Source organism: Phaethon aethereus (genome assembly GCF_964289735.1).
Source record: "Phaethon aethereus genome assembly, chromosome: 4".
NCBI classification, from domain to species: Eukaryota; Metazoa; Chordata; class Aves; order Phaethontiformes; family Phaethontidae; genus Phaethon; species Phaethon aethereus.
Window position 1 is genome coordinate 76,002,317 of NC_138578.1, and position 26,596 is coordinate 76,028,912.

The 26,596-nt window shown below is 39.5% G+C and overlaps 1 protein-coding gene across 1 annotated transcript; it reads left to right on the forward strand.

Annotated features, from left to right (window-relative positions):
• Window positions 1–1,298: 1,298 nt before the first annotated feature.
• On the forward strand, window positions 1,299–22,727 carry NELFA (negative elongation factor complex member A; the record flags this gene model as incomplete). Its single annotated transcript, XM_081999039.1, has 11 exons — window positions 1,299–1,550; window positions 9,041–9,212; window positions 10,407–10,568; window positions 11,507–11,596; window positions 13,471–13,601; window positions 13,788–13,857; window positions 14,706–14,794; window positions 17,073–17,184; window positions 19,532–19,788; window positions 20,873–20,972; window positions 22,543–22,727. 11 exons carry the CDS (start codon window positions 1,299–1,301, stop codon window positions 22,725–22,727), a joined length of 1,620 nt encoding a protein of 539 aa, XP_081855165.1.
• Window positions 22,728–26,596: the final 3,869 nt, after the last annotated feature.

The following is a 26,596-nucleotide window of genomic DNA, read 5'->3' on the forward strand; positions in this document are numbered from 1 at the left end:
TCTCCTAGAGAGAAATCCGGGTGTAAACAATCTCCTTTAAAGGAAGAATGTTGTACATAAAACGTTTTCATTCAAAAACTTATAGAGGTGAATTTGCTACGCACTCCTACAACTCCTGTGCTTTAATTTCAGTTATGAAGACACTGAAACGAACCTTTTATGCCACACTTGAAAAACTCTTGAGTCTTCTGGGATTTTGGCAATTGATTTTCGTATTTAAATAACAATGAGCTGAATCACGAGGTAATACGAATGTATGCATACCAACCCCCAACTTCTGAGTACCCACCGCCAGTGTTACAGGCACTGAGGTGACCTCCTACATCTCTGAAGCACCCAACACAAAAATCTCTGCGGAAAACGATGAAAAAGACACTCAACTCTACTTGTGTCAAATCGTAGCACCACCTGAGGGGGAAGGTTCACCATCTAGCATCGCGTCGGCAAGCTGCCCGAGCTGCTTTGAAGAGAGCCAAGGTCTAGCAAGACCTGAGGAAACCACGGAGGTGGGTACCCTTTAGAGTGCTATTAGCTGTAATAAGCTCCCTATGGTGCTGGATGGAGAAAACGGATTGCCTTTTCAACGCAGGCCAACCAGAGCGAGCAAAAGGGGTGCTGGCAGGGGCCTGCCGTGCCCGAGCTGGCGCTGCTGAGGAACCGCGTTACCCGCCCCCTCAGGAACACGGGGGCTGGAGGGAGACGTGGTGTTCTGCTAAGCGCTGTGTCGGGAGGCCGAGCCCAGTTACGGGGAGGCAGGGCGCGCTGGCAGCGGGGCCCTCGGCCCTTCTCCCGCCTTTTCAGTGGCAGCCGCTCGGCGCGCCGAGCCAGTGAGGCGGCTCCCGGGCAGGAAAAGGAAGGCGGGAGCCGCTGGCTGGGGGAGGCCAGCGTCCTGGGAGGGGCGGGCTCCAGCCTGCCTCCGAGCTGTGCCGGCCGGCCCCGCGGTGGCTTGCCACCCCACTGCGGGTTCTCAGCCCTTTTCTGCCCAGCAGAGCCTCGGAGAAGTTAGGGCGGACTGTGAGGAATAATGAGGCGGGACTGATAAAGAAACCTCTCTGTGGTGAGGCGGCGCCATCTTTAAATACGGAAGAAAAACTGTGGCGGCCGCCATTTTGCATTTGAACGAGAAATGAGAGCCTCGCTATTTTTTGCCGTTTGGGCGCCGCCATTTTAGATTACGGAAGAATCTCCGCCTTCCCTAGCGCAAACTCCTTGGGCGCCGCCATTTTGGCTTACGAACAAGACGGCGACCCGCAGGGGTCCTCACCCCCTCCCTTCCTCCCCTTAGGTGTCTTCATAAAATGCCCGTGGAGAATCCCCTCTTTTTTCGCCCCGCTCCCAAGATGGCGTCGATGCGGGAGAGCGACACTGGCCTGTGGCTTCACAACAAACTGGGCTCCACAGACGAGCTGTGGGCGCCACCGAGCATTGCCTCGCTGCTCACGGCTTCGGTGATCGACAACATCCGCCTCTGTTTCCACGGCCTCTCCTCGGCCGTCAAGCTCAAGCTACTCCTGGGGATGCTGCACCTGCCCCGCCGGGCGGTGGATGAGGTGAGAACCGGGTAGGAGCTTGCGCGGGAAGCTTAACCGAAGCGGGGTGCGTCTGTATGAGGGGGAGAGGTCGGTGGGAGACGGCGTGAGGGGAGAAGGGGGGGGGCAGCGCCAGCACCAAACACCCACCCGCCCTTTTCTGCCCACACGGAGTCTCTGGGGAGGGGAGACCGCGGAGCCGCCCCGCGCTGCCCCCCTCCCGGGCGGCGGGTGGCTGGGGCGGGCAACTGCCCGGAGCAGCCCTGCGGGGGGAAGCTGAACGGCGACGGCTCCTCACAGGCAGGAGCCCGCCCGCAGTCGGAGGGGGGACGTATAGTGAGGCTGATCCCCACAGGCATCCCCGCGTCTCCCTTGCAGCCCCTCTTGGCGGGGAGGGCGAGGAAGGAGGTCTCGGCTGGCAGAGCGGTCCGTTGAGGCCCAGCTCGGAGGACTCAGTCCTTGGTGTCAGAAGAAACGCTCAGGTTCCCCGTGATAAGGGAGTGAGTGGAGTGGAAGCTTTGCTGCTGCTCCTCCTCCTGCTATTCGGGGAATCCGTGGTTGGCACTAGTCTTTAGAAAGCAGTTTTGACCTGTGACCTATCTTACGCTTCCACCTGGACTCGTAGTTGTGGGGCTGTGTTTTGATACAGTTTGGGTGCCTTTGGGGAGGAGGGCTTTTCTGAGGCAATGGTTGTTCTAGGATTAGGACAGAGCAGCATGATTATTTAGGAACAGCAGTGTGTGTTAGGCTTGCTTCACTCTCGTTCCTTAATGCTGGCAGCTGTGTAAGTGTCCCAAGTCGAACCCCTCAGGTTTAGGAAGGACAGCAGCAAGTGCTGAAGCATTGTGAATGGAAGATCTGGGGTCTACAATGAACAGTGTTTTTTTTCCCCCTTCTTCTAGTCAGGTCTTGCTTGAGGAAAATTGCCGCTTTTTTTTGTTTTGTTTTGTTTCTTTACCTTTCTGGGAATAGCTGGTGCTTTCCTCTACTGTCCTACCCCAGCTAATAAGCTGGCTGGCTCGAGTCTGAGCTGGCTGTGCAAGCAGTCATCATAGATCCAGAAAAGCTTATTCATTTGGCCCTGGACCATACCTCATGTGCAGCTGGCTTATTCTTACCAGTAGGCAGATACTGATGGTTGGAGAATGATTGGGAAACATTTAGGTTTCTTCAGCCAGGTTCGAGGGATTCCTCTCCTACTTCCACCATGTATGGTATTGGTTCCTGGTAACAATCATGGAGGTGGTGCATAGTTAATCCTCACCTCATCCTCAGCTGTGCTTGCAGCAGTCTCTTCCTTGGCTAGGACACAGCTACTGCTTAGGCTTAATATACATATATACTAGGCAGGGTATGGGGAGACAGTATGTGACTTGGGTTGTTGTATGCTCAGCTTTTGTGTACTTCTAAGCTGAAAATGCACAAGCATCATCTTTAAGCAGTAGTTTAGTGTATGTTGGTGTCTGTCTTGCCACGTGCATCTATATGATTGTTTACTGTGTTACATGTAATTGGTGTCACTTCAGAAAAAATAATTCTTGTTCAGCATGTTTGCTCTAATTTTTATAACATTATGGTCATGCTTAGTGCAGTGCACAAGCTGTCTTCCTGGTGTGTGACAAATGCAGTTTTGTTTTGGACAAACAAAATAACCAAGGCCAGACAGGGGGATGGGGAGCTATGCATAAGCTCACGTGAACCCTGAGTGTACAAAATTCTTCTGAAGTACTGTGAAAATCCAAGCAGCTGAGAAGAAATGAGTATTGCACTATTTAGAAAAAGCTAATAAATTACTGATGTTTTTGATTGAAGAGAGCTGAAAAAAGCTTAGGTACCTTCATAAATAACACATGCCAACTTTTTGAGGGAGCAGCATTCAAGCGAACTGAAATAATTTGTTGAAATGCTGCAAGAGTACTCACTGGGTGGGTAAAAGAACTTTTTAAACTGGTTCTGGGGAAGATGGTTGTAAGCAACTTTACTTGATCGGGGCTTTTGTTAGCCATGGAGATAAAGTGTATGTAAAGAAGAGCAAGTCAGTTGCTGTGCCTTTCAGTGTATTGTTAAACTGATCAGTTGTGTTCCCAATATAAAGCTCTTTTTACTGCTGTAACAAAAAATATTGTGTGATTTTTCAACTTCTTTGATAGAACTTGTGAATTCAACCATAACTTTAATCTTTCATTATAAACAGAGCATGCTTGGTCAAGAGCTAGGGATTTAGCATATTTTCAGTTCTTTGCAAAGTACCTGTAACATTTTAATTATTTCAGGGACATCTGATTTTATTTCTTTTTTTATCTGAGAGGAAGGGCTTAAAAAATGGTTACAAATGGAAAAACTCATGAGGCAGAACCCCTTAACGTTGCTAGTAGGTCTACTATTATTGTTATAGGCTTCCTTCTACAAATGGTAAAAATAGCTGGTGTTAACCAAACTGCTGACAGAAAGTGATATTGTCTTAGCAGATACTCATCATTTGTGGTGAATTTGCTAAAATGGGTTATATTTGTGAAGATTTCTTAACTTACTGTCAAGATTTTGGATACTTTAACTGGCATTACTCAGAACATATATATGTTTGTGTTCAGTATATGTGCATTACTCAGAACATATATATGTTTGTGTTCAGTATATGTGCACTGTGCTGTGTACTTCTCTATAGTATTCTCTGCTCAGTGTATTGTGGAGTGCTGAAAATGGTGTCTCTTTGCTAGCAGAAATACACTAGTATAGGATACCTGTAGCTGCCTGGAAGTAAAATTTGTCATTTGGAAATCACTCCAGTATCTGAAAACAATTAAAGTTAACTGTGAGAGTACATTATGAGTCTCTTTGGAAAGTCGTATGTGTGTTTTCCATGCTATGTGCCAGTCTCTATCGATCATGTGTGAGAAGCACTGAGCTGGCATTTGGAAACTTAATAGTATTGGAAAATATATTGCATCAGCTTTTGTGAAGCTTTGGGAATCTCGATAGTAGATGCAGGATATGTTACTGGCTTGTTAAGTAACATATTAAATGATATTCCCCTCTCTAGATAACAGATTGGACTTAGTTATTTTATTTTCAAAAAACTTTTTTGGCTTGTTTTCTCTATAATAGCATTTTCACTGAGACATAGAATAGCATGGAAACCATTTGGGAGCAGACATCAGAGTAAAGAGTTATGAATCAAGAAAAATGTGGTGGTATTTGGGTTTAATTCGCCGCTGGTCCTTTCGAAGTCTCTGGGAAAGCTTCAGTCTAGACAAGTGAATCTTCAATGAGGTCTCTTGAAAGCTCAGTCCTTTGCTTAAGTATTTTTTTCTCACATGTAATATCCTTCAATTTTCATAATGTTTTCATTCAACACTCCAAATATTGTATAGATATAAGTGACTTAATCTTTATAATACTCCTGTGGGATAGGTAATAAATCTAATTTTTTATCATGCTGTGACCCTCGTTACTGCTTGTTTGTTCCCAGTGACTAATAAGAATAATTGTCTCCCATTTTCATTTTAAGTTAAGTGTGTTTTATAGGCAGTTATCAAATATCCTTTCCTGCTGCAGTTCTCTGGGAAGGACTTGTTAACTCTTCAATGTCCCTACCCGCCCCCCGCAGTGTTTCATCTGCTAAATTTTTTCAAGGTAATAGTGCTTGTTTGAAACAAGTGTTTCAAGCGTAGTGCTGACCAGGGTTTCAGTTGTGAATTTGGCAGAAGAGTTACTTCTGTTTATTTTGCGTATTGTATTCTTGTTAACCTAGTTCACAATGGCAAGTGGAAGTTTTCTTTTTGTGCCAGCATTTCATTTATTTGTTCGGGGTTAGACTGATGTTATAACCAAGTCTAGAATGAGGACTCTGTGCTTCTCTGCTCTCTGAATTATCTTGAGAGGAAGATGCTGCCTATCCTGGCAGTGTCCTGCTTTTTTATTACAGTAGCTGCAAGAGAGCAAGAGTTGAGATTGTTTCTTCTTGCTTGCTTGTGTGAATCGGGAGTCCTCTATTCATGCAGGTGGGAACTGTGGAGTGCGAGTGCAAAGGAATGAGGGTGCCTAACACACTTGCCTTTCCCTCTGTGTTCCAAACAGGCAGGCTGCTATGTATCTTTCTGGCCTGCATTTAGTGTTCTTAATTTTTCTGTGATAGAGTATGGTATATTTTAATCTAATATTACTTTTGGCCACTTCTACACTATTTCATTATTTTAATACAAAATATATACAACAGTGGTATTTGATGCATCCTAGTTTTGTATCACATAAATATTAATACTGTACTTGCCATCCAGTGCTTTTAGCTTAATGAAAATGCTCTGTAGTAATACAGATACCTATTTAATATTGCCTTCTCTGTGGCCCGTGAAAGACTAAAACTTGATTTATTAGCCAGCTGTGGATGTAGCTGTCTAAAGGTATAGTCATGTATACTAATTTCAGCATAATATAAAGCAAATGAATGGGAATTCTTTGCAAGAAGTCATCTTGGAGCTATCACTTTACATGTTTCTAGTAACATTTCCTTTTTTACCCCTTCCCACGGTACTGTTTGTGTATTCTTCCTGCAGAGCCATTATTAATCTCTCTTTGTCTCTGTTCCCAGACTTTTTCCATCCTGCCTGATCCTTTCTTCTTAAACGTTTCTAGTCATGCCCTATTGCTTTTTCTGTGCCAGCAAACTGAGAAAAGTACTTAAGATCCTTAAGTTTTAGATGAGAGAAAGGCCAGAACATGTTGCATCAGATGTTGACATTCATGCTTAACAAGATGCTGTCAGGAGCTGATGGGACTCTTACGGACCTGGTGTTGCAATCTTGTACAATTAAGAGTTTGGGATTATGGCTGTCCTCTGTAAAGTAGCAGGAAAACTGTATGTAGGATTCTCTGTTATTTTGAGTTGCATTTCATGCATTCTCAAACCACAAATAAAATTTTTTTCAGCTGCTACCAGTTCAACAGTGAACTGGGAACATATTTAAATTGCTATTTGAAGACCAACCTGAGTCAAAACTCAATACCAGGCTTGTTAAAAGCAACCCCATATTCAGGCGTGGTCTTTGGTTAGCTCACAGTGTTAGTGTGCTTCGCTTCCCTGTGTGTGACAGTGACTGTTCTTTCACCATGCTGTTTCCGCCATGAGGCCTTGTGCTAATGCTGTTTCCCAGTGCTAGGCAAACAAGTTGTTTCTGGGCTCCTTTCTTGAAGGAACCAAAGTCATGCAAAGCGGTGGGTTGTGGCATAAGTAGGTTGCCTGAACTTTAGCTTCCCTGAGAGCAGTGTGGATGTAGTATGCGCAGACAAGAGCTCTATAGGAATGTACGTAGTATAGGTATTAGCTCTGAATTTTTGGTACAAACAGGAATTCTGTGGAGCAGATATGAAGGGTAAAGTGGGAGGATACAGGAGACATCTTTCTTCCAACTATTGCCCGAGTTTGCTTTGATGAAGGAAATTACATTCTATACACTTACCCTGCATTAGTGGTATCCAGATAAAAGCTTGTAAAAGAGTTATAAATAAACCATGGTTTCATCAGCTTTCATGGCATGTTTTAATTTTTTCCCGTGTTTTGCATAATAAAGTACTGTAATTCCTATAGGATAATAAAGGACTTTGTTTTGATAGTATTCACACTCGTCCTCATCCACTGTAGAAGTGACTTGGATGAGCAGTTTAGGGTTAGAAGAGAGAGATTGATAAGTTTCTGTGGAGACTGGGTGAGATTTTTTTCTTTACTGAGAAAGAAATGAGCAGTAGATGACAACAAAGACGAGAACCTTAGAAATTGATTCTTTCCATTGGCTAAGTGTCAGATAAATTTGACAACATGTTAAACAGTGTGTGGCCATGGTTATGTGGTCAGTTTAATCCAAAGCCAATCAGTTCTGCTGCTGAAGATGGTAACTGACTGTTGTAGTGGCTCCTGCTCCACTCTCTTCATGGTTCTAGTGTTTGTGTGACTGTAATCTGCCACACCAAGGGGCTGATCAAACTTAAAGCTGTAGGGAGATGCTAGTTTTCAGTCAGATGAACTGATCTGGTTCATTTCACAAGCCCATTCATATGAGTGCGAAAACATGCAATGAGTAAAGGACAAATTGCCCCTATATTGCACTTGTAAACTTTTCTGAAGTGAGAGGGCAGTAACATTGTGTGGGTGAAAGGAATTGAGAAATGTCAATATGTTTGTCTGACTGCTGAGGTTTAGAAGTGCTTGGGAGGAAAAAATGGAGGAAAGAAATATAACTTTTATTTCTTATAATTGCATAAGTAGAATAAGCTTATTTTATGAAACTTTTTCATGTAAGAAAAGACTGGCTCTAAATAAAGGGGAAGAAATACAGCACGCAAGCAAATATGAATCTCTTGCTTGTCTACATGTGTTCAGAAACTTGTAGGCTGTAACTAAGCTATATGTGCCACAATTGATTGTGAAAAGTCAAAATTAAAGTATTATATTTGCTTGTAAATACTTCAATGTTAATAGCATACAGATAGAGTATGTCTAAATGTGTTATGTGGTTTTTACTTTGTTACGTGTTGTGGCATCTCAAACATCTTAGTTTTGTGAAGCTAATACTTCTAATGCTTATGTAAAAGCTTACTTACTAGAAAAACAAGCAAACATGCAGTTTTTATTTGGGGGGTTTAAGTTTACCTGTGTATGAGGTAAAACAACTAATTTAAAAGATTTACTGTGTAAAACCATGAATGTAGTCACCTTGCCATTTATGACATTTCATGGTGCCAACAGACATTTTGATCAGTAATTTAAAAACAAAAAAATGACTGTGACAGTGATTTTTTTTTTTTAAATTGTTATGCATTGTATCACCTTTTCCAAGATAGGTGCTTAAAGAAAAATAATTTTTTTCTGACTACAAAAACTTTGGGTAGATGGAAAATCTTGTTGCTTGTGGCATATTAGAGGGCTGGGTGTATTTTTGTAATACATAGTTTTTGTCAAATAATACAGAAACACATTATTTTGGCCTAAGCTTAAGTACAATTTTGAGGACTTAGTTTGTGTTCATATGATGCAGATATGGTCTGTCTGCTATATTATCCTGTAGCCCAGAAAGGGGCGCATCTTAGTTTAGATGCCTGTTCTAAATAACCTACTATATTCTAGTTGTATATTCTTATCACTGAATATAAGGTGTGGGTACACTGGGAGTGTAAGTGTAGAACAGAAGGGGAAAGTAATGTAAGAATCTGGCCTGTTACTTTTAGTAAAAATGTTCAGTGCTAAACAAAGCTTCAGGCTGCCAGAAGCACAAAACAAATGTGGGTTAGATTGACCGAAAGCAATATAAAAAAAAAAATTCTCCTGGTTCATTCTTTACTTAGTTCTAGAGTTAATGTGTAACTGTGCTGAAGCAGTCTCCCTCTTCCCTTCCCCGGTAGTAAAACATTGTGCATGTTTATGCTAGTGTATTTTTTATATAATAAAAAAAAAAAAATCCAAGTATAATCTGTTTAAAACTGTTTCAAATTGGCTGATTTTCTTTTTCTTTTTTTGTTAGATGAAAGGGGCACTGACTGAAATTATCCAGCTCGCTACCTTGGATTCAGACCCCTGGGTCTTAATGGTAGCTGATATTTTAAAATCCTTTCCAGATACTGGCTCCCTTAACCTTGATCTTGAAGAACAGAATCCCAATGTTCAAGATATTTTAGGAGAGCTTAGAGAAAAAGGTAAGCCTTTTCTGTCAGTGAAAATTTCTGAAAAAAGGCATCACATTTCTGTAATAACCTGTTGTTTCACTTGCAGTCTTGCTATCTTAACAGTATTGGTATCAGGACAAGCAGTATGTCTTTGTCTCTTAACTGCCACAGTTCATGACCTGGCATGTTACTGTGCTGGGAACTGTGATATTTGAGGAATGGTAACTTCTTAAATTATCTTTTCACACATCGTTGGAAGTTGCATGTCAGGTATTATCCTGAGTGTTTGTGAAGGGCAACATGCAAGTTAATGTGGATTCATTAGTATTGTAGACAGGCTTTATGCACACTGATGTGTAGTAACTGACTTACTGCAGCTTAGTAAGTTGAGCTTTTTCATATATTTACTCTGTCTTGTATGTTGTAGTACCAAAGACGACAGTAATGCTCAACTTCTGCAGTGCTAGTGCGGACAGCCTTATGTGTGTGGAAGCACCACTGTTGTATTGGGCAGGTGGGGTGCATCTCTGCTGGAAGTCTTCCTCTAGCCAACAAATGGCAGGTGCTGTGGGGAGACTGATCACAGGAAGGGTTATGCTGCTGATGTCCAACTAGCTACAGATTGCCCAGCAGCTGAAAATATTGGCTCAGGCACTTGCACAGTTACTGCTTCAGACAGTGTAGTAAATGGTGATGCAAAGCTACACCTATTTCAGTGGGTTTGATTTAGCACATTGCCTAGAAAAAGCCCTCAGGCATCGACGGACAGACATGGTCTTGTAGTTAGGATTGCAGAAGACCAATAATGAAATGACTTGGAGGTGGAAGCTTTTGTTCTCTCACTATGAACAAATTATCATTTGTCTGTTCACACTTTTGGTTTGGTCTTTTTAGTAGTTTCCTCTTTATGTGTAATTTTTAAGGAATATGATAATTCAATCATTTTTGCTTTCTTTTGCTCTCTGAAAATAGTAGCATATTTAAGATTCCTGTAACTTGGCTAGGTGTGATTAACATGGAAGCTTTTACGAAGCTAATGTAAAAAACCAAACATCCTAATAACTGGTTATATACTGTGTAATAATTAGAAGTAAATTACTCTTGGTGTTTAAACAAGTAATCTAAAATCTAAAGACACCTGTACAGTCTAGTTGTAAAATGTTTTGTAATTAGCTATCAAAGAGGTGCTAATACCCTTGTGTACTATGTTAACTCTTTATGCAGTAAGTGAATGTGAAACTTCAGCTATGTTGCCGTTGGAATGCCAATACTTAAACAAAAATGCCTTGACAACACTAGCTGGGCCACTTACTCCCCCAGTGAAACACTTCCAGCTGAAAAGGAAACCTAAAAGTGCCACTCTCAGAGCTGAACTCTTGCAGAAGTGTAAGTAGTGTTATGGCTAGTTGACAAGATTGAGTAACAAATTAAATGGTGAAAGAAAAAAATTTATATTCAGTCTTATTGTCCAGTATGGGGATATACGTTACAATTTTCTGTTATAAGAGCTTTGCTGGCTGATATTTTTCTTTGATAGGCTGATATGTGTGGAAGAGCAGGTGCAAGTCATTCTGGCCATGATTACATTAAAATGCTAATCTTGATTTAAATGCTGTTCAGATTTTAAGGCATACAAAAAGCTGTAGCTTTTTAAAGCACAGATAATCTCTCATGGGTATATTTAACAGTTGTGAAGACTTGTGAGGGACAGCTTTGGTTAAAGCTCCCGAAACAAAACTGAAATGAGAAGCTAGTTTTATTTTGCCACATGTTTTTGCAACAGGGAGCAAGGGTTGCTAATTAATGCTTGCTTTTGCTCAGTATGGCTATATAGGGTGTGAAAGCCAAGAGGATTTTTGCTAACAAAAGGCAACACATGTATACGTACATCTAGCTGCTTGAACTAAGTGATCTTAAAATAGTTTACTGTACTTGCTGTTCTGTTGCAGCAAGTTGCTTCTTTCTTGCATGTGACTTGAGCAGGTGGTCTGGTTAAGTACAAAGTTTGTAACTTTTAATGATGTTGTATAGAATTTTCTTTAATTATTCCAATCGCGAGTACATTCTCTACTCTGATAATTTCTTCTAGCTTAGACCATCTTGTCAGTTGCATAGTCATATTGATTATGCATTTTCTACAAATACTGTGCTTACAAGCACAGTATTTAATTTAGTATAAATGGTCTGGTTTTAATTGCAGTATAATTCTTTCTTTGTTGCTGTTCCTATCTTTTTTATCAGTTAATAACACTTTATATAACAAGCAATGTATTGTATTTTTTTATCAGAGATTCTGTAGTAACTAAAGCCCTTTTTCTTTTTAGCAACAGAAACTGCACAACAGCTCAAGAAGACTGCAGGAGTGCCTTTCCATGCTAAAGGCAGGGGACTGGTCAAAAAGATAGATACAACAAGTATGGCTCACTTTCATCACTTCCCACAAAGACAATCTGATAAAATAGCCTTCATGAAAAATAAAATTACAGTCTAATTTTTACAAAAAACTTAATTCTTTTTAAAGCGAAGGATTTTTCCCTTTCTGCCTCCCTTTCTCCTGCTATTTAAATGTTTGTCATGTCTTGTCAGAAAGAACAAGTGTGTGGGGTTTTTCTTAAATGGCAAGTATGTCCGCCATGCTTCTAAAATGTACACAGCTAGATCATGCCTGTAGACTTCAGTAAGAATTTAATTTGCATCACTCCAGGAATAACTTTAAGCCGTGTTGCTCCAAAAGGGAGCAGAGTAAGTGGATCACAGTAATTTGCTGTGCTCTTTGAAATGCAGTGAAGTAGACTGAAAAGTAAACTGAAACTATCTTATATTTGTATAATTCTGTGTGGAAAAAGATGATGGGACAGCGTGCTCTCTGCAGCTGAGGCTGTGCAATGGCTTCTATTTAATGGACATGACAAAGATGTATAATCACTCCTCAACTTTGCATTAATGGATTTCAGCTCTTTGCTGAAGTTCCTGAACTGCTTGAATTTTTCAAATAAGTTTTTGATTAGGAGCAAGAAGAGGGCTCAAAATGAGTTACATACTTTAAATCACTGCACAGCTATAACTTTTCTGACCACCAATATGATGCTGAGGTGTAAAGGTTGAGTGATTTCTTGGTGTGGTGGCTAGAAGCTATGAAGTACTTGGGTCAATGGTATTTAAGATGTGGTTTTGAGCACCTAAGTTTAGCTGCATGTTAATGCAGGAAATGCAAAAAGTTGTAATTTGAACTAAAAATTGTCCCAGTATATAAATTGACCATTAGTTCTTCTTGGCATTCTTTTTAGTCATTGAACTAATAAAGCTAATTTTTAGACTTGGCATTTAGAGCCAAATGGCCTCTAGAAGTATGAATTATGGAACTTGCTGGGGTTTACTCTGCTGAAACTTTACTCGCATTGGTCAGAGAGGATTGTCCTGTGCTGAAAACGTTTTCAGTACAACGTAAAGAGGAATACAGAATATCCAACCTCAAACTGAAATTCTGTGTTTATCTTCAAATTGTAGGGTATGATGAGATTGTCAGGGGGCTCAAAGTCCTGATAGATATGTATGTGTCCCTACTTTTTTAGCAGTTGATGAAAGAATGCTGTCTTCAGCACTTAACGTTAAGTGTGAGGTATAGAAGGGTAACAGTGTAAAGTTGGAGGAAAACAGCTTCTTATAGGTGTAACAGTTTCTACTGAGTATTCAGACAGCAGGTTTTCTGTTTATGATATAGACCCAAGTTGGATCCTCCTCCTTGTGTAAACAGCAGCTCCAGAATTTCAGACCCCTGTGTGAAGCAGTAATTTACCTTTCCAGTAGCTTACGAGCCCTTAGCGCTGCAGAAGCTTAGTTAAGAATCTTTGATTAAATACAGTTTTACCAAGTTACTAGCTCTTAAAGTTCAAAGAGCAACTTTGGCAATAATTGGATTCAGAACATTCATGCTTAATACCTTTTTATGTGTTCAAAGTTCTTATGTTATACATAAGGAAAGCATCAATGTGTGTAGGAAGAGTGTGTTTTGATAGCAGTGGACCTGTTTGGTTACTTCACATAGAATGGGGTTGCAAGCATTAGCCTAGAGATTGGCTCTTACTACTTGTTTGAAGGGTAAAACCTAACCTGACCTTTGAGGAACATTTAGTGTATTATAGACAGTTCCACACTATAAACCTTTGAAGTTAAAGGGGATAGGGATGTATGTGTTAAGAATGGGAAAAGCTGAAGGACTCCTCATTATTATTTTTCATAACTAATTAAACATACATTACAATTGTTGCCTTTTTTGATCTTCCCTAAGCACCGCTCAAAGGAATACCAAAACAAGCTCCGTTCAGGAGTACTTCAGCACCTAGTGTTTTTAGTCCTTCTGGAAACAGAACTCCTATTCCTCCTTCACGAACACCTTTGCGCAAAGAAAGAGGAGTAAAGGTAGGTGCGCTTTTTCTTCATCTCTTGCTTTCCTGCTCAGTCCTCCTCCCTGACCTAAAGTAAATTTCTGATGCTGTTTTGAATCAAGTATCAATATAATAAAGGAAAAAAATAAGGTCAATATTTAAATATCAACCACATAAATTTAACAGTCACTATTGAGTACTCTACGGTCTTTCCTTTTAGCTTCTAGATATCTCTGAGCTGGATATGGTAGGTGCTGGCCGTGAAGCAAAGAGAAGAAGGAAGACATTAGGTTGGTATAGCATGCTGCCTACAAAGGCTATTAATATACCTGCAAATAGGATCTAGATTTGTGGTGCCATTTTGTTCTTTTGTTAAAACTCATCTTCAGCTGAACTTTAAAAAAAGGAGAAGGGGGGTGGGAGGTGGATAAAGAAAGAAAACCCCAAAACAAAAGTGCCTTAAGGGAGGATTTTAACTTTTTTTCCAGTGCTCCTAATCATATTGCCATGTGCCTAGATAATAACTTGAATCATTTGAATGGAAGGAGTGAACTAGTCAGTTGTGCTTTGGGCAGCCCATAGGTGTGTGAGTGGATTCAGTGCTGAAATTGTTCTGAGATATTTTGGTACACTTATTTCTACTGAAAAAATTGATACTACTCTCCAAAGTTTTGTCTGAGAGATCTTAACAAGTGAATAGTATCTGATATACTGCTCTTAACTGAAGTGATAGTGCAGTGCTCTACTTAACCATATCAGGAAGATACACTAGGCAGCATATTTGCCCCAAAACAGCCTTTCGGTATTTGTCATCAAAAAAAGATACCATCTTGGAAGAAAATTATAATTGCAATTAAATTTTTGCTTGGGTTTTGATGCTTTCTAACATCACAAAATTAGCCAGTTCTGCACAGTTACTCAGTTACTGTATCTTGATGGTTATACTTTGTGGTTCATTTCACAATTGGGTTGATTATAAAATTATGTGAAGACTATAGTATCTACCAGCCTTTCAGTATATACCTTTAAGTGTGTTTTAGCAGACTGAGAAATAAATTTTTATCTTTGTTTAAAAAAAGTATATCTAATTCAATATTTCAGAAGATTTCCTTGAACTGACTTCTGTTTTCTGCAATAGATACAGAAGTTGTGGAAAAGCAAGCCAAAGAAGAAACAGTAGTAGAAAATGCTACCCCAGATTATGCTGCTGGCCTTGTCTCTACACAGGTAAGATCAAACAAAACAAACAAAGATGAGGAGATGATGATGCATGTTACTCTAAAACACTTAAACACTGTAATGGTATTTCACTAACTTGTTGAAACATGCCTTTTATGTAAAGATTTTTACATTAATTATTTCAAAATTCCCTTACATTTTCACCAAACTAGATAAAAAAAATTCAAAGCAGGATGAAGGTAATTTTTTTTTTGTTTGTTTCCTTGTTGCTACTTTGAGTTTGTGGTGGGGTATGGCATTTCTGTAACTCAGGATTGTAGCCTTCTGTCAGAGGTGAAAGGGATTGGAGGCCTTTCTGATGCGGGAGAGGTGGAGTCATTGTCAGGAGTTCCTGCAGGCTTCACTCTGTGCCTGTGCATCCTTTGTGACCCTGGTGGAATAGTATCCACAGAAGTCTCGATGAGGAGCACTTTGTCATTTGCCTATGCCCAGAAGAGATAGCTGAATATAAGCAGCCAAGTAAGAAAGAAGTCTTTACAACTCATCTGTGTCCTGGCTTGAGAAAAGAACATACATGCTAGTACCTGTCTGTGGTTCTTTTCTCCATTTTTAGCTTGTAACCTTGGAGAATTGATGCTTAATCCAGAAGGCAGCTTTTTCTGAGGTCTCCAAAGCTGTCTGTAACTAGGCTTACCCAGTCCCATTACTACTGAAAGGGGAGGAGAAATACAGTGGAATTCATCTCTGTTGAAATTACCCGTGGCTTACAAATTTGTTCTTCTTAAAACCCATAAAGTTCAGAGGTGTCCACTCTTTTTCTTAACAGTCTCTTTTTTTTAATGCGAAAGTTGTTTAGCATCTACTGAAAAAGCTAACCTGTTGCTAGAGGTAGTTCAGTTGGGGGGTGGGAGGAGGAGCTGTGTATAGGGTATGTGTGGTTGGTGTTTTTTTTCCTATCCTTTCAGATACGATGCATTGGAAAAACTGTCATGCAGTTTTATGTTTTCTCACTCAGGACATAACTTTTAAAAAAATGTTAGGTCCTCCCACCACTTCAGAGTTAAGAAACTGTCTGTTTTATTCCAGCAAGCCTTGGCCTGGAATTAATTTGGACAACTGCATTCTTCAGATAATAATAGATAATTTGAGACTGCTGCACCCAGTGTTTGCAAGCCTCTCAGGATGATAGAAATCCATCTCAAATCTTAAGTGTCTTCTCTTGTTCCAAATTTAAAGTGGTTACGATTACCTCTGCCTCTTAAAGTCCACATGTTGACATGCAGTATATGCATTTGGAGAGCACTCTATTTAGAAGACCTGTGGCTTTGTTGGTGAGCTGGGCGTTTTTTCCTCTAGAGCTTAATAGTAAGCACGTGCAACATTGGTTCCATGGTTATGGGGGTAGCTATCTATGGAACACATGCCAAAAGTAACATATAGGCAGATATTGGTAGGCCTGTGTCAAGAGTGGAGGTCATAGCATTCTGCAGAAAGGTGAAGAGGTGTGGTGTGGTTTGTTGGTTTGTTTTTTTTTTTTTTTTTGCAAGCTTCATATTTTACAGAATATCCATCTTTTGTCTAGTAAAGGTACCTTAAATGATTTGGCTGATAGACTTACTCCTCCAAAACTTCCTTCCTCTGTTAACCCCTTATGTTTATAAAGCTGGATGGGACTAAAGTGAAGATCTTCATAGACATACCATGCTGTGTGTGCAATATCATGTATATCATGGTGGTGTTGACTGCCTGTTTCAGTGGAAACGGGGTTTTACTTGTGCTTTTACTGCTGGCTTCTGCTTGCTTGTGTCTCAGAGCTCTTTGCATGCTCCTGGGTGATATTTTAGTAGGCCTTTTGCCGATGGATGAACATAGGTTTCTGCTTACTAATAATGAAAAGCATGTTTGCTCAGGCAGAAGATCGCTTATTTCTATAATGTAATTCTTCAGAGAGTACCATCTGCACAAATTTCATCATCTGGTTTTCACACTACCAGCCGAGTAATAGGACAAAGGAACAGCAGCTTGACTGTCTTTGCAGAAGTACGTCCTCCATAGTAGTATTTTTTCCCCTGGCTCAGATTGTGCCTTCAGAAGCAACTTTGATCAGAATTGGAGGAAATAAGTTGCTTTTTCTCTCTTAAGGTAATTTTAATGTCTGAAGTTTGCATAGGGAATTCGGGCTGAAAGGGCAAACTTGCCCTAACAGTCTCGTCCATAAATAAGTTCCCAAAAGGAGTATCGTAGCAGAACTAATGTTGAAACTGTATTTAAAACACAGAAACAGTGCATGAATATATGCAGTATGACTTACTTTTGTGTTTTACAGAAACTTGGCTCATTGAACAATGAGCCTGCACTACCTTCTACAAGTTACTTACCTGCTACCCCCAGTGTGGTGCCATCTTCCTCATATATCCCAAGCTCTGAAACACAGCCAGGTAAAAGATCTGTTTTTTGCTTTTGGGACCTAATACTTCCAACACTATACAGTTTTACTATCAAGCTCTTATTTTATTTACAAACCTGCTATCTCTCAACTCCAGTGAAACTTAACCTTAGCAGTCTAAAAATCATTGCAGGAACCCAGCCTTTGGGTTTTGGGTAGCCAGATGTGTCGTTCAACCTAAATAAGGAAAATGCTTGTTATTTTTAAGTCTTAAAATGACTGCTAGTTAAGTCAAGCAAGGAAAGCAATTTACTGTTTGGTTTATTTTTCTTACTCTGTAATAGAAAATCCAGCATTTTTTTAATCCCTAAAGGGACACCAGTAATACACATAGGTCTAGAGTATATACTCCATACACACATCCATATGCATGCATTTACAAAACAGTTGCTTTCAAGAGTCGGGTCAGTTTCTAGAGGCAAGTACATACTAGCTTTCGTGCAGGCTGGGATCAAGCCATCCATTTTCCTTTTACTTTTTTGGAACAGTCTGATAGACAGTAGCTGAGCTCCTGCATAGTTTGAAAAGTGCTACATTATTTTAAAATCTAGAAAATTACCTATAGTAAAAATTAGCATTCGTACAAATCCTTTATTTCTACACCTGTTGTTTTAACGCATTTGGTTTTACCTTTCCTTCCCTGCTGCATGTAAAGTCTTAAAGGAATGTATCACTCTGCACTAACAGATGTGCATGACTAGGATTCATTACCAGACCTTGCAGTTAGGAGAACCAACATTTCAGTTTAATGCATTATTTTTACTCTTCCTTGTTGCAATTTGGTACTGTAAAGTTTGTCTTCATATATGTGAGCTGTGGCACGTTGGTCATTAGAGAAAAATGTATATGCAAAACCTGATCGCTTTGCTTGGCCCTGAAACACTTCAGAATCTCTTCTGAAGGTCCATGCAAATCTTTCTCTGGCAGAAACTTGGCATCTCCAGAAGGAACGCAGCCAAGAGCATATCAATGTTGTCAGCAGCTAGTATTATTTTCCAGAGCCTTGGCATTGTATTCAACAGCAGGAAAAGCCTAGCTTAAAATTCTCTATTGTCTTTGTTCTCTATTTTTTCTGACTTATTTTTTCCGACTTATTTTTTCCTTCTGGAATATTGGGTATCGAGCTTTCCTTATGGACAAGAAATATAAAACTGTTTCCTTGGTAGAAGGGTGCACACAGAAGATCCACAGATTTGGTGTCATATAATCTGAGGTTGCAAAATTAAGACATGTTACTTTATGCAAGTCAGTTACTCTGACATGAGAGGAAGCCAATAATAAAACCTAAGAGATTTGTACAAAATTAAAGGGTAACTAATTGTTACAAGTGTTTGTCCTCTCAAGTGTTCACTGTCCTCTTCCACATATTACTGGATAATAGCCATATTGTTAAAACTAATGCTGTATCTGTGCCTCGATGGAGAGTGGTAGACCTCTCATTCTCTAAAATCTAGTCTGAAAGTCATCAGTATAGCTCAGGTCTGTATCACCTGCCTTTTAGTCTCCTGTGAACACAGTGTGAATAGGTCAGCTTAAACCTCATGAGATTCGTTAAAGGCACTTAAGCAGCTGTGTCTAAGAGTTGCAAAAGAATGCAACTGGCTAGAGTGTGCACTGGGTAGTTGCTGTTTGCTGGACAGATGCTAACTTATGAAATCACAGTAACTTGGTCATATACGTAACCTCCACCTGCAGCCAGGTTTGGAATAATAACTCCTTTAAGTGCAGGTGAATGGATCAACTTTGACAAGTCCTAATTCAGTTATTTCTCAATACTATGGTGTTTTAACCCTCTTAGCAGTTAGTGTTTACATAATGAGTGACTTGTGAAGACTACATTTAATTCTGTCATCTGTTTAAGTATTTGTATATTTGTCAGTATTTGTTACTGGCAGAGATTTAATTACCATTTCCTTTGGAAGCTGCTGCTACATTAGGTAAAAACTGATGAAATATTTGTATGGTTTTTGCTTCTACATAACAGTACAGCAATAATCCTAGTAGGGTCAGAGTACAGTTGTTACAGCAATATAAGCTAAAAAATAAAGCCGTTTCAGTTTAATAAATCTGATATCCATTAAACGTAAAATTTGATGCTAAATATAGTGAGTGCAATCCATATTGGAGAGCTAGTCACTCAGTTGTCTAATTATTGCTAAAGGTAATTGAGTGGAAAGAGCATTAGCTCTTCAATTTTTCATATGGATATGAGATGGCATATTGAATCAAGGTACTAAAATGGAATAATCAGAATTTTTAGTTTTCTTAAATGCCATTGGTGATGCTAATCCCTCTTTGTGGTTTATAATGTTTTTAATTATCCTGATTGTTTTTTGCAGCTGGCTCTGCACGAGAGGCCTTGCAGACTAATAGACAGACTGAAGAGCCTGCAGCTCCAAACGCTACCACAACTCTTCCTGCACAATTCAAACAAAGAACACCCATGTACAATAGTAACTCTAATCCACCTGCAGCTACACCTACCTCACCCCTAACACCTACCACACCTCCTGCCATTTCCCCTGCGGCACAAGCACCACAAGTGGCCCCCCAAACTCAGCAACAGCCACCACCGAAAAAAAGCCTCTCTCTCACAGTAAGTAAAACCAGGTTCTTTGACTGCTGCTTTTGATGTAGATTGGAAAACGTAAAATTTTTATTACATATCTCATTTAGTATGTTGGCAGTTCCTGGTCTTTGGATCATGGAGTGGTTGAGGCTGCTTTTTGATAACCAAAGATAATGAAAGTGTTTTGTGGCTTTGTTAGCACTGCCATCTTAATGTTAATCACAACACTTTTAACTGTGCAGTATATTATAGTAAGATGTCTTTATTTACTGCTATTCAGTGTGCAAAATAATGTTGTGTTACTCTTTATAAAAAGAAATTTGGGAGAAGGTTGAATTTCCAGCAGAGCTGTTGTCCAGCCAATTGCATATAATCTAAGCTGCTAAAAAGAATCCTGTCCTTGTGGTGGTAGGAGAAAAGACATCAATAGATCATTCTAAGGCAAAAGCCTTTATTTCTTGATCGCATCACACCCTGCCCCCATTATACATCTTTTAAAGCCTGAGAGTGGGGAGGAGACTAAACTCAATAGCAATTACTTATGTCCTGAAGCTTCTTATTGCTGTTACATTGGTATATATTATGTACATGCTTGAAGTTAAGCAGATAACTAATTCAAGATGCAGCTGATTTGGAGACTTTGCTAAGTACATCTGGAAGCCTGACTTGCAAGACCTGAATTTTAAGAAGCTGGGTGACTTTTTCTTTTCAGTACTTCTACTTCATTTATTAAAGGGAAAAAAAAAAAATCCCTCTGAAATTATTGCAAGCCTGGGTTTGTTGGACTGTAGAGGAAGCACTGGGTTTTTTCTCCTTTTTCCCTAATGTCATAAAGAACCCAAATTTATTATGTAAACATTAAGTCTCTTAGCACATGTTTCTGTAACTATTTAAAGATTTTTTTTTTCCAGTTTCAGAAATCAGTTGTCACTGCACTTAAGTGTTAGATGTAAGCATTAAAGAGGGAAAGCCTTGAGCTTAAGCCTTTTTTTGTTTGCTTTTTGTAGGTCTACAGACTTCCACCATACTCTTACGCTTGTCTGTAGGTATTAACGCAGTACCTGTTGTCAGTGTTTTATGCACTGGAACTCATTTGTTGTATCTGTTGCAGAGGGAGCAAATGTATGCTGCACAGGAAATGTTCAAGACTGCGAACAAAGTTACAAGGCCAGAAAAGGCTCTTATACTTGGATTCATGGCAGGATCCAGAGGCATGTATTGAGGCTAATTCAGTTTGCTTTAGAATACCCAAATCTGAAATACATCCTAGCATTTCTAAAAGTGTGTATATGAGTGCAAGACTCTTGTTTTAGCTTTGCTCTGTATGTACTGGACTCTGCTCTACTCTGGACTGTATGTAGTTTTATGAATTGCAATTTTAACTACTTCAGTTGTAACTACCTGGAAATGGGCTTTTAGGGCCATTTCCAATAAGTCAAACAGTCTGTCAGAGCAGCTGCTAAACACAATATATACATAATTGAACACACGTAATATCACAGCTTAGGGGTTGAGAAAACACAAGGCAGCTGATCAGAACAGTGAACAGACTCATTAGGTTGTAGTAGTCTGTCCAGAAGACCAGTGAATGTAAGTTCTTTCGTGGCATTTCGAGGTACAAGTTGGGTAGTACAGAGCCTCTTTGCTAATTCCTTAGTATTAGAAATGTAGCAGCTCTTGTCTTGGGAGACTTTAGGTAACCACAGGTGCTGTGAATAACAGGGAGATAAGCTGTCTCATAGCTAGATCTTGCCATATATTGGCCTTGATAGACCAAGGCTGTTTTACCCAGATTATCAGATGTAAAATGAGGAGGGGCTTAAGAGTCCTTAAGTGAACTCTATCATCTGCACTAACTCTGGTTTCTGATTTGGTATTTGAGGGCACTTATCACTGGAGTGCTGGAACCTAAATGTGGCTCATGCATTTAGATTAATGCAATACATTATTGAAGATGACCAGGGTAGAGTTACTGTGATGATCCCTGGGCTTTAAGAAAGTTTTGTGTATCTTGCATTAATGATGGTGCTGTTAGTACTAGATGCTACTTCAAATTGCAGTAGGAGGGTGTACTTTAATATCTACATGGACAGTTTTTTGTAATGCAAGGTAAAATATTATTTTGGAAGTATGTGTGTTATATATATTCACATATGCATATATAGATGAGTATATAACAATGTGAATTCCTTCAGTAATAATGTCAGAACCTTCTGAACGTTGGGTAAATAACTGTCAGCTATGACATTCTTGAGCTTCCCGAGTGTCAATTCCAGTACCTTGAAATGTAACATTCAATACTTCTACTGGAATGGAGCTGAGCCTTGGACGAGTGATTTCAGTGAAGCTGTTTAGGCTTCCAAAACAGCTGAAAATTCTTGAGGCTTTTAACTACAAAATATATCCCAAATAAAGTAACTGGTAGTTCAAGTTTACCAACACCCATTTAAATATAACCTTCTCTTACGGTTCTTGAGGCAGACAGAATTGCCACTGGCATGCTTTACTCCCCCTTCTGTTGTTCTTCCAGTGACTTTAGACTTGGGGTTCATCTTTCGGGTTTTGTTATGCTCAAAACTCAGTCTGTGATGTATGGAGGGAGGATGATCTTTGTGTGCCTATGTGTATTAGTGACATTACTTGCTCAGTTTTGGGTTTGGGATTTATTTGTTAGGTTTGGAGGGGGTTTTTTCAGCATAAGGTTTAGAATCTCCATCAAGTGCTCTTTACTTTTTCTAATACAGTGCTGAAATGTGTAATTTCCTATTCTTGTTTTCACAGAGAATCCTTGCCAAGAGCAAGGTGACATCATCCAAATTAAACTTAGTGAGCATACAGAAGATTTACCAAAGGCAGATGGCACTGGCAGCACCACTATGTTGGTTGACACGGTCTTTGAAATGAACTATGCTACTGGTGAATGGACCAGATTCAAGAAGTACAAACCTATAACTAATGTTTCCTAAGAGATGCAGCAACAGCAGACTGGACCAAATCAAGCTTAGAGTCAACCAGCTCATAGAGTATGTCAACTGTACAAAATGGCATTCATGTGTACATTTCTTCTTACCCTCCAGAGTAAAAGTTGTGGCTCTTCAATCTTAACCAGGCTCAGTGAACACAGAAGAAGTGTCAAACTTGTGGGGTTTTTTGGTTTGTTGTTTTGGTTTTTTTTTCCTTTCTGATCTTGGGAGAGGGAAAGGTGATCTTAGGTGGGGGGAGGAGAAAGTTGTTGGTGTGTTTTTGTTTTCCTGCAGTTCAAGATGCTGGAAAAAAGATCACAACTGAAAGATTGCAGATGGGAGCAGTTTACTTCTGAGTACCAGAGACTACTGTGCAGTCATTCACCATTTACCATTAAACAAGGGCACAGATCTTTATTGTAAAAAATATTTTCTTTGGTTGTGTGGGTTCTATTGTAAGAATGGACATTTAAAGCACCACAGGTCGGTGCTTGATTATTTTGTAATTCAGCTGCAGTATAACTAAATATTGCAGGTGGTAGATGTCCTGCGTCTAATGGTACCTACTGTATGTTTAGCTTATTTATGCTTGGGTCATAGGATGGGATTGAGTAGCTTTGTTAACTTGCTATGTTGTCCATACCCAGCATGAGTTAATCTATATTTGGCATTATTTGAGACTGAGAGAAACTGACTATTATAACTTCCTGAAGAAAAAAACCCAAAACAACAAACATCAACATTAAGAAAAAAGAAAAGTAGTGCTAGCTTGTCACTGCCTCAAAGTGATAGCTCTTTGCCATGTAAGTCTTAGGGTAGAAGTTGATCTATGGCTCTTGCACAGCGAGCCCTTTGAACAGCATAACTTACCTGGAAGGAAGTAAAACTATTACATCTCAAGACCAATTGCAGCTTAACTTAAAAATGGCCCTAGAAATGGTTGGGTGACATGTATCTGAATATAGATGGTAGAGAAGATTTTTTTTTTTCTTTTTTTTTTTTTTGTCTTGAGGCAATGTTGATTTATGTTCGGTCATAACATGTTTGATTGCCAAGCCCTGATCCAAAAAGTTTTGCGTGACTGTAGCTGTGGTTCTTTCCAGTGTAGTTAGATCAGTATAGTCACTAATGTGGCCACAATTATACTGGCATATAAATGTGCCTTATACTTGTCCCGTTCTAGTAGAAGCACATTTTCATCTTTATAACTGTGTTCACACCACTGGTATAATCTGGCTGTGATAGTACAAATAAAGGTTATGTTTACTGAGAGGGCTTCTGTACATGGTTCAAGTTTCATCAGTTGGAGACTTGGTTTCATCATTTGGAGGAGTCTTGGCTTCAACATCTGGGTTCTGCCAGTACTTGTAAGTGGAGCTGTGCTTGGTTGGGAACGCTGCTTAGAATGAAGAAATACAAATATGGGTAGCACAATGGTTGGTTGGTGCTGAGGAGGTACCTTGGGCTGACTAGAGGTTCATGTTACAGTGGAACTCTTAGGACAAAATGAGGCTTTTTTTCTGGTGTGTTGGTTTTTTTTTTTCCTGAAAAGAAAGCAGACCAAATCCCGTAAGTACACTTATACTAATAAAGTTGTTTAGATGATTGGAGTCTTTTTGTATTGGGGAATTTTTATTGCATTCTATTTCTAGTTTTTCAAACAAATTATCGAACAGGACAGGGCAAGTATAAATACTAAGAAAAATCTATATTCTACAGGGTTTTAAGATGTGACCAAAAGTATAGATTTCTTAACTTTATTTAAGCAATCATACAGAATGTTCTAGCTCCTGTAGTAGGTAAGTTATTTGATGGTATCTGCTACCATTACGGAGTGTTATGCATGTATTAGTGTGAAAGTTACTCGCATATAACTGTCACACTGGGGCTCTCCTCCATGTAATTACCCCATTTCAGAAGCAGTGTAGATTGTGATTCTGATTGCGATTTTTTTTTTTTTTTTTTTTTTTTTTTTTTTTTATTCTTCAAACACTAGAAACCAGCCTGACATGTGAGGATGAGTAGTGGGTTTTAGTTTTTAGGAGATCAGTAGAATGCATTTTCATGGTTATAACTTATTTGATTATAGTATGTTATACAACAAGGGCTAACAACGGAATATGAAAGTATTAATCTTTTAAAAGAAAGGTTTAAAGAAAAGTGACATTCCTTGTCTGTGTTCAGATTTTTAAAATTTCCTTGTGATGACCAGTTTTCTGTAAACATGTATGATAGTTCTGTCTTAACTGTTCCTGCTTGCTAGATAAGCTGCAAGTACCAAATACATTTTTTTCATGAAAGAACTTTTTAGAAAACTGGCTGACTTGAGGAGTGTGTACTGTCATTGTAAATTGTTGATGCAAGACTCTGCAATTCAGTAGCGATCAGGAGCTGCTGTGTGGTGGCTCTTCCAGCTTACTTGAGGTTAATGGGAGTCCCGTGCTAACCTTGTAGTCTGCAGAAGTCTGCATTTGAGATCTGTGCTGTTTGGATGGAGACAGCTGTCCCTCCCCTCTTCAAGAAACCCTTCTAGAATGCAGTGGAGTCATTTGAGTGCAGTAGTGTGTAGGAGGCTTAACTGTGCTGCTACATATTTGTATTTGCTGCATTAATAAAGCTGGTCTCCAGGCCTGTTTGTCTAAAGTCAGTCATATGCAATAAATTGCAAATTTAAATAGAAGCGTAGTATATTTTTAATTCTGTTAAGTCATTAGACTGAGACAAGTTAACACTGAAAAAATAACTTTTAAAAATAAGTTACATTATGACCCTCAATACCAGAGCATTACTTCAACTTGATCTGTGAATCTAGAAAAATGTTTTTTATGCCTAAATAAAGGGAAGCTTTTGCAACATTGTTAGAAATGATACAGTAAGAAGTAAAACTACACAGAGCTCTTCAGTGGCCTGAAAGTAGGGATAATGCCAGACAATTCAAAAAGGGCAACATCAACATTTATATTCCAATATAATGGAATTGTTGCATACAGAACAAATTTGGCCCTGGAACTTAATATTTTTTGTCTTGAATATTCAGTCACTTGGATGTTAGCTGGTTTCTATTCAGTGATGCTCAGTGTGTGCTGTAAGATTAAACAAAAACATTTGTTGGCTCTAGAATGACTTGCAGATGTACTGACAAATTGACCAGAGAAGTAGTTCAGAGTTTTCTTAAAGCTTTGCTTGTGTCCATTCCTCTTGCCCTTTATCCAAGTGTAAAGTTTTAGGGAATAGCATGCCCAAACTTCCAAAGTGTATTACTGCACCTCAGCAAGGCAGGATGTCCCAGCTTCTCTTCCCTTTGCTTGTAAAGAAGCACCTGTCTGTGCAAGCCTAGGCATGAGATGAATAAGCTTGTTTGATTTTTAGAGTATGGAATACTAGAGAAAGAAGGAATGGAAGTGGCTTGTGTTTTCCCTGTCCAAACTTTATATTCTTGGGAGAGAAGGAACACATACATGCATACCCAGGGTTCTTTAACAGCTTGCCCTACAGCAGAGTGCTGGGTTTTTCAGGCTCCATTTCCTTTCATGAGAGAAAGAGTGAAATGAGTGTAATGAAGATGAGCCCAAGGAGGATGCTAAGCGAGAGTTCTGATCATAGAACATTTTTTCCTACTCCAGTGCTCTGTAGTTCTCTCCATACAAAACAGTTTAGGCTTAGGATGGTTAACAGTCTAGTATTGGGCCAGTATTTTGTGGGTTAACGTGATTTTTCACTGGTAGCTTTGCCATTTAATCTTTCTGTTAAATACCATAGGATGCTGGATGCAATGGGGAGGAGGCTTTGGTAGTTGCTTGACATCTCCATGTGAAATTGGTCATTTCTCTCACTAAGTTGTGTCAGGGTGCAGACTACCTGTCTAGGTAAAA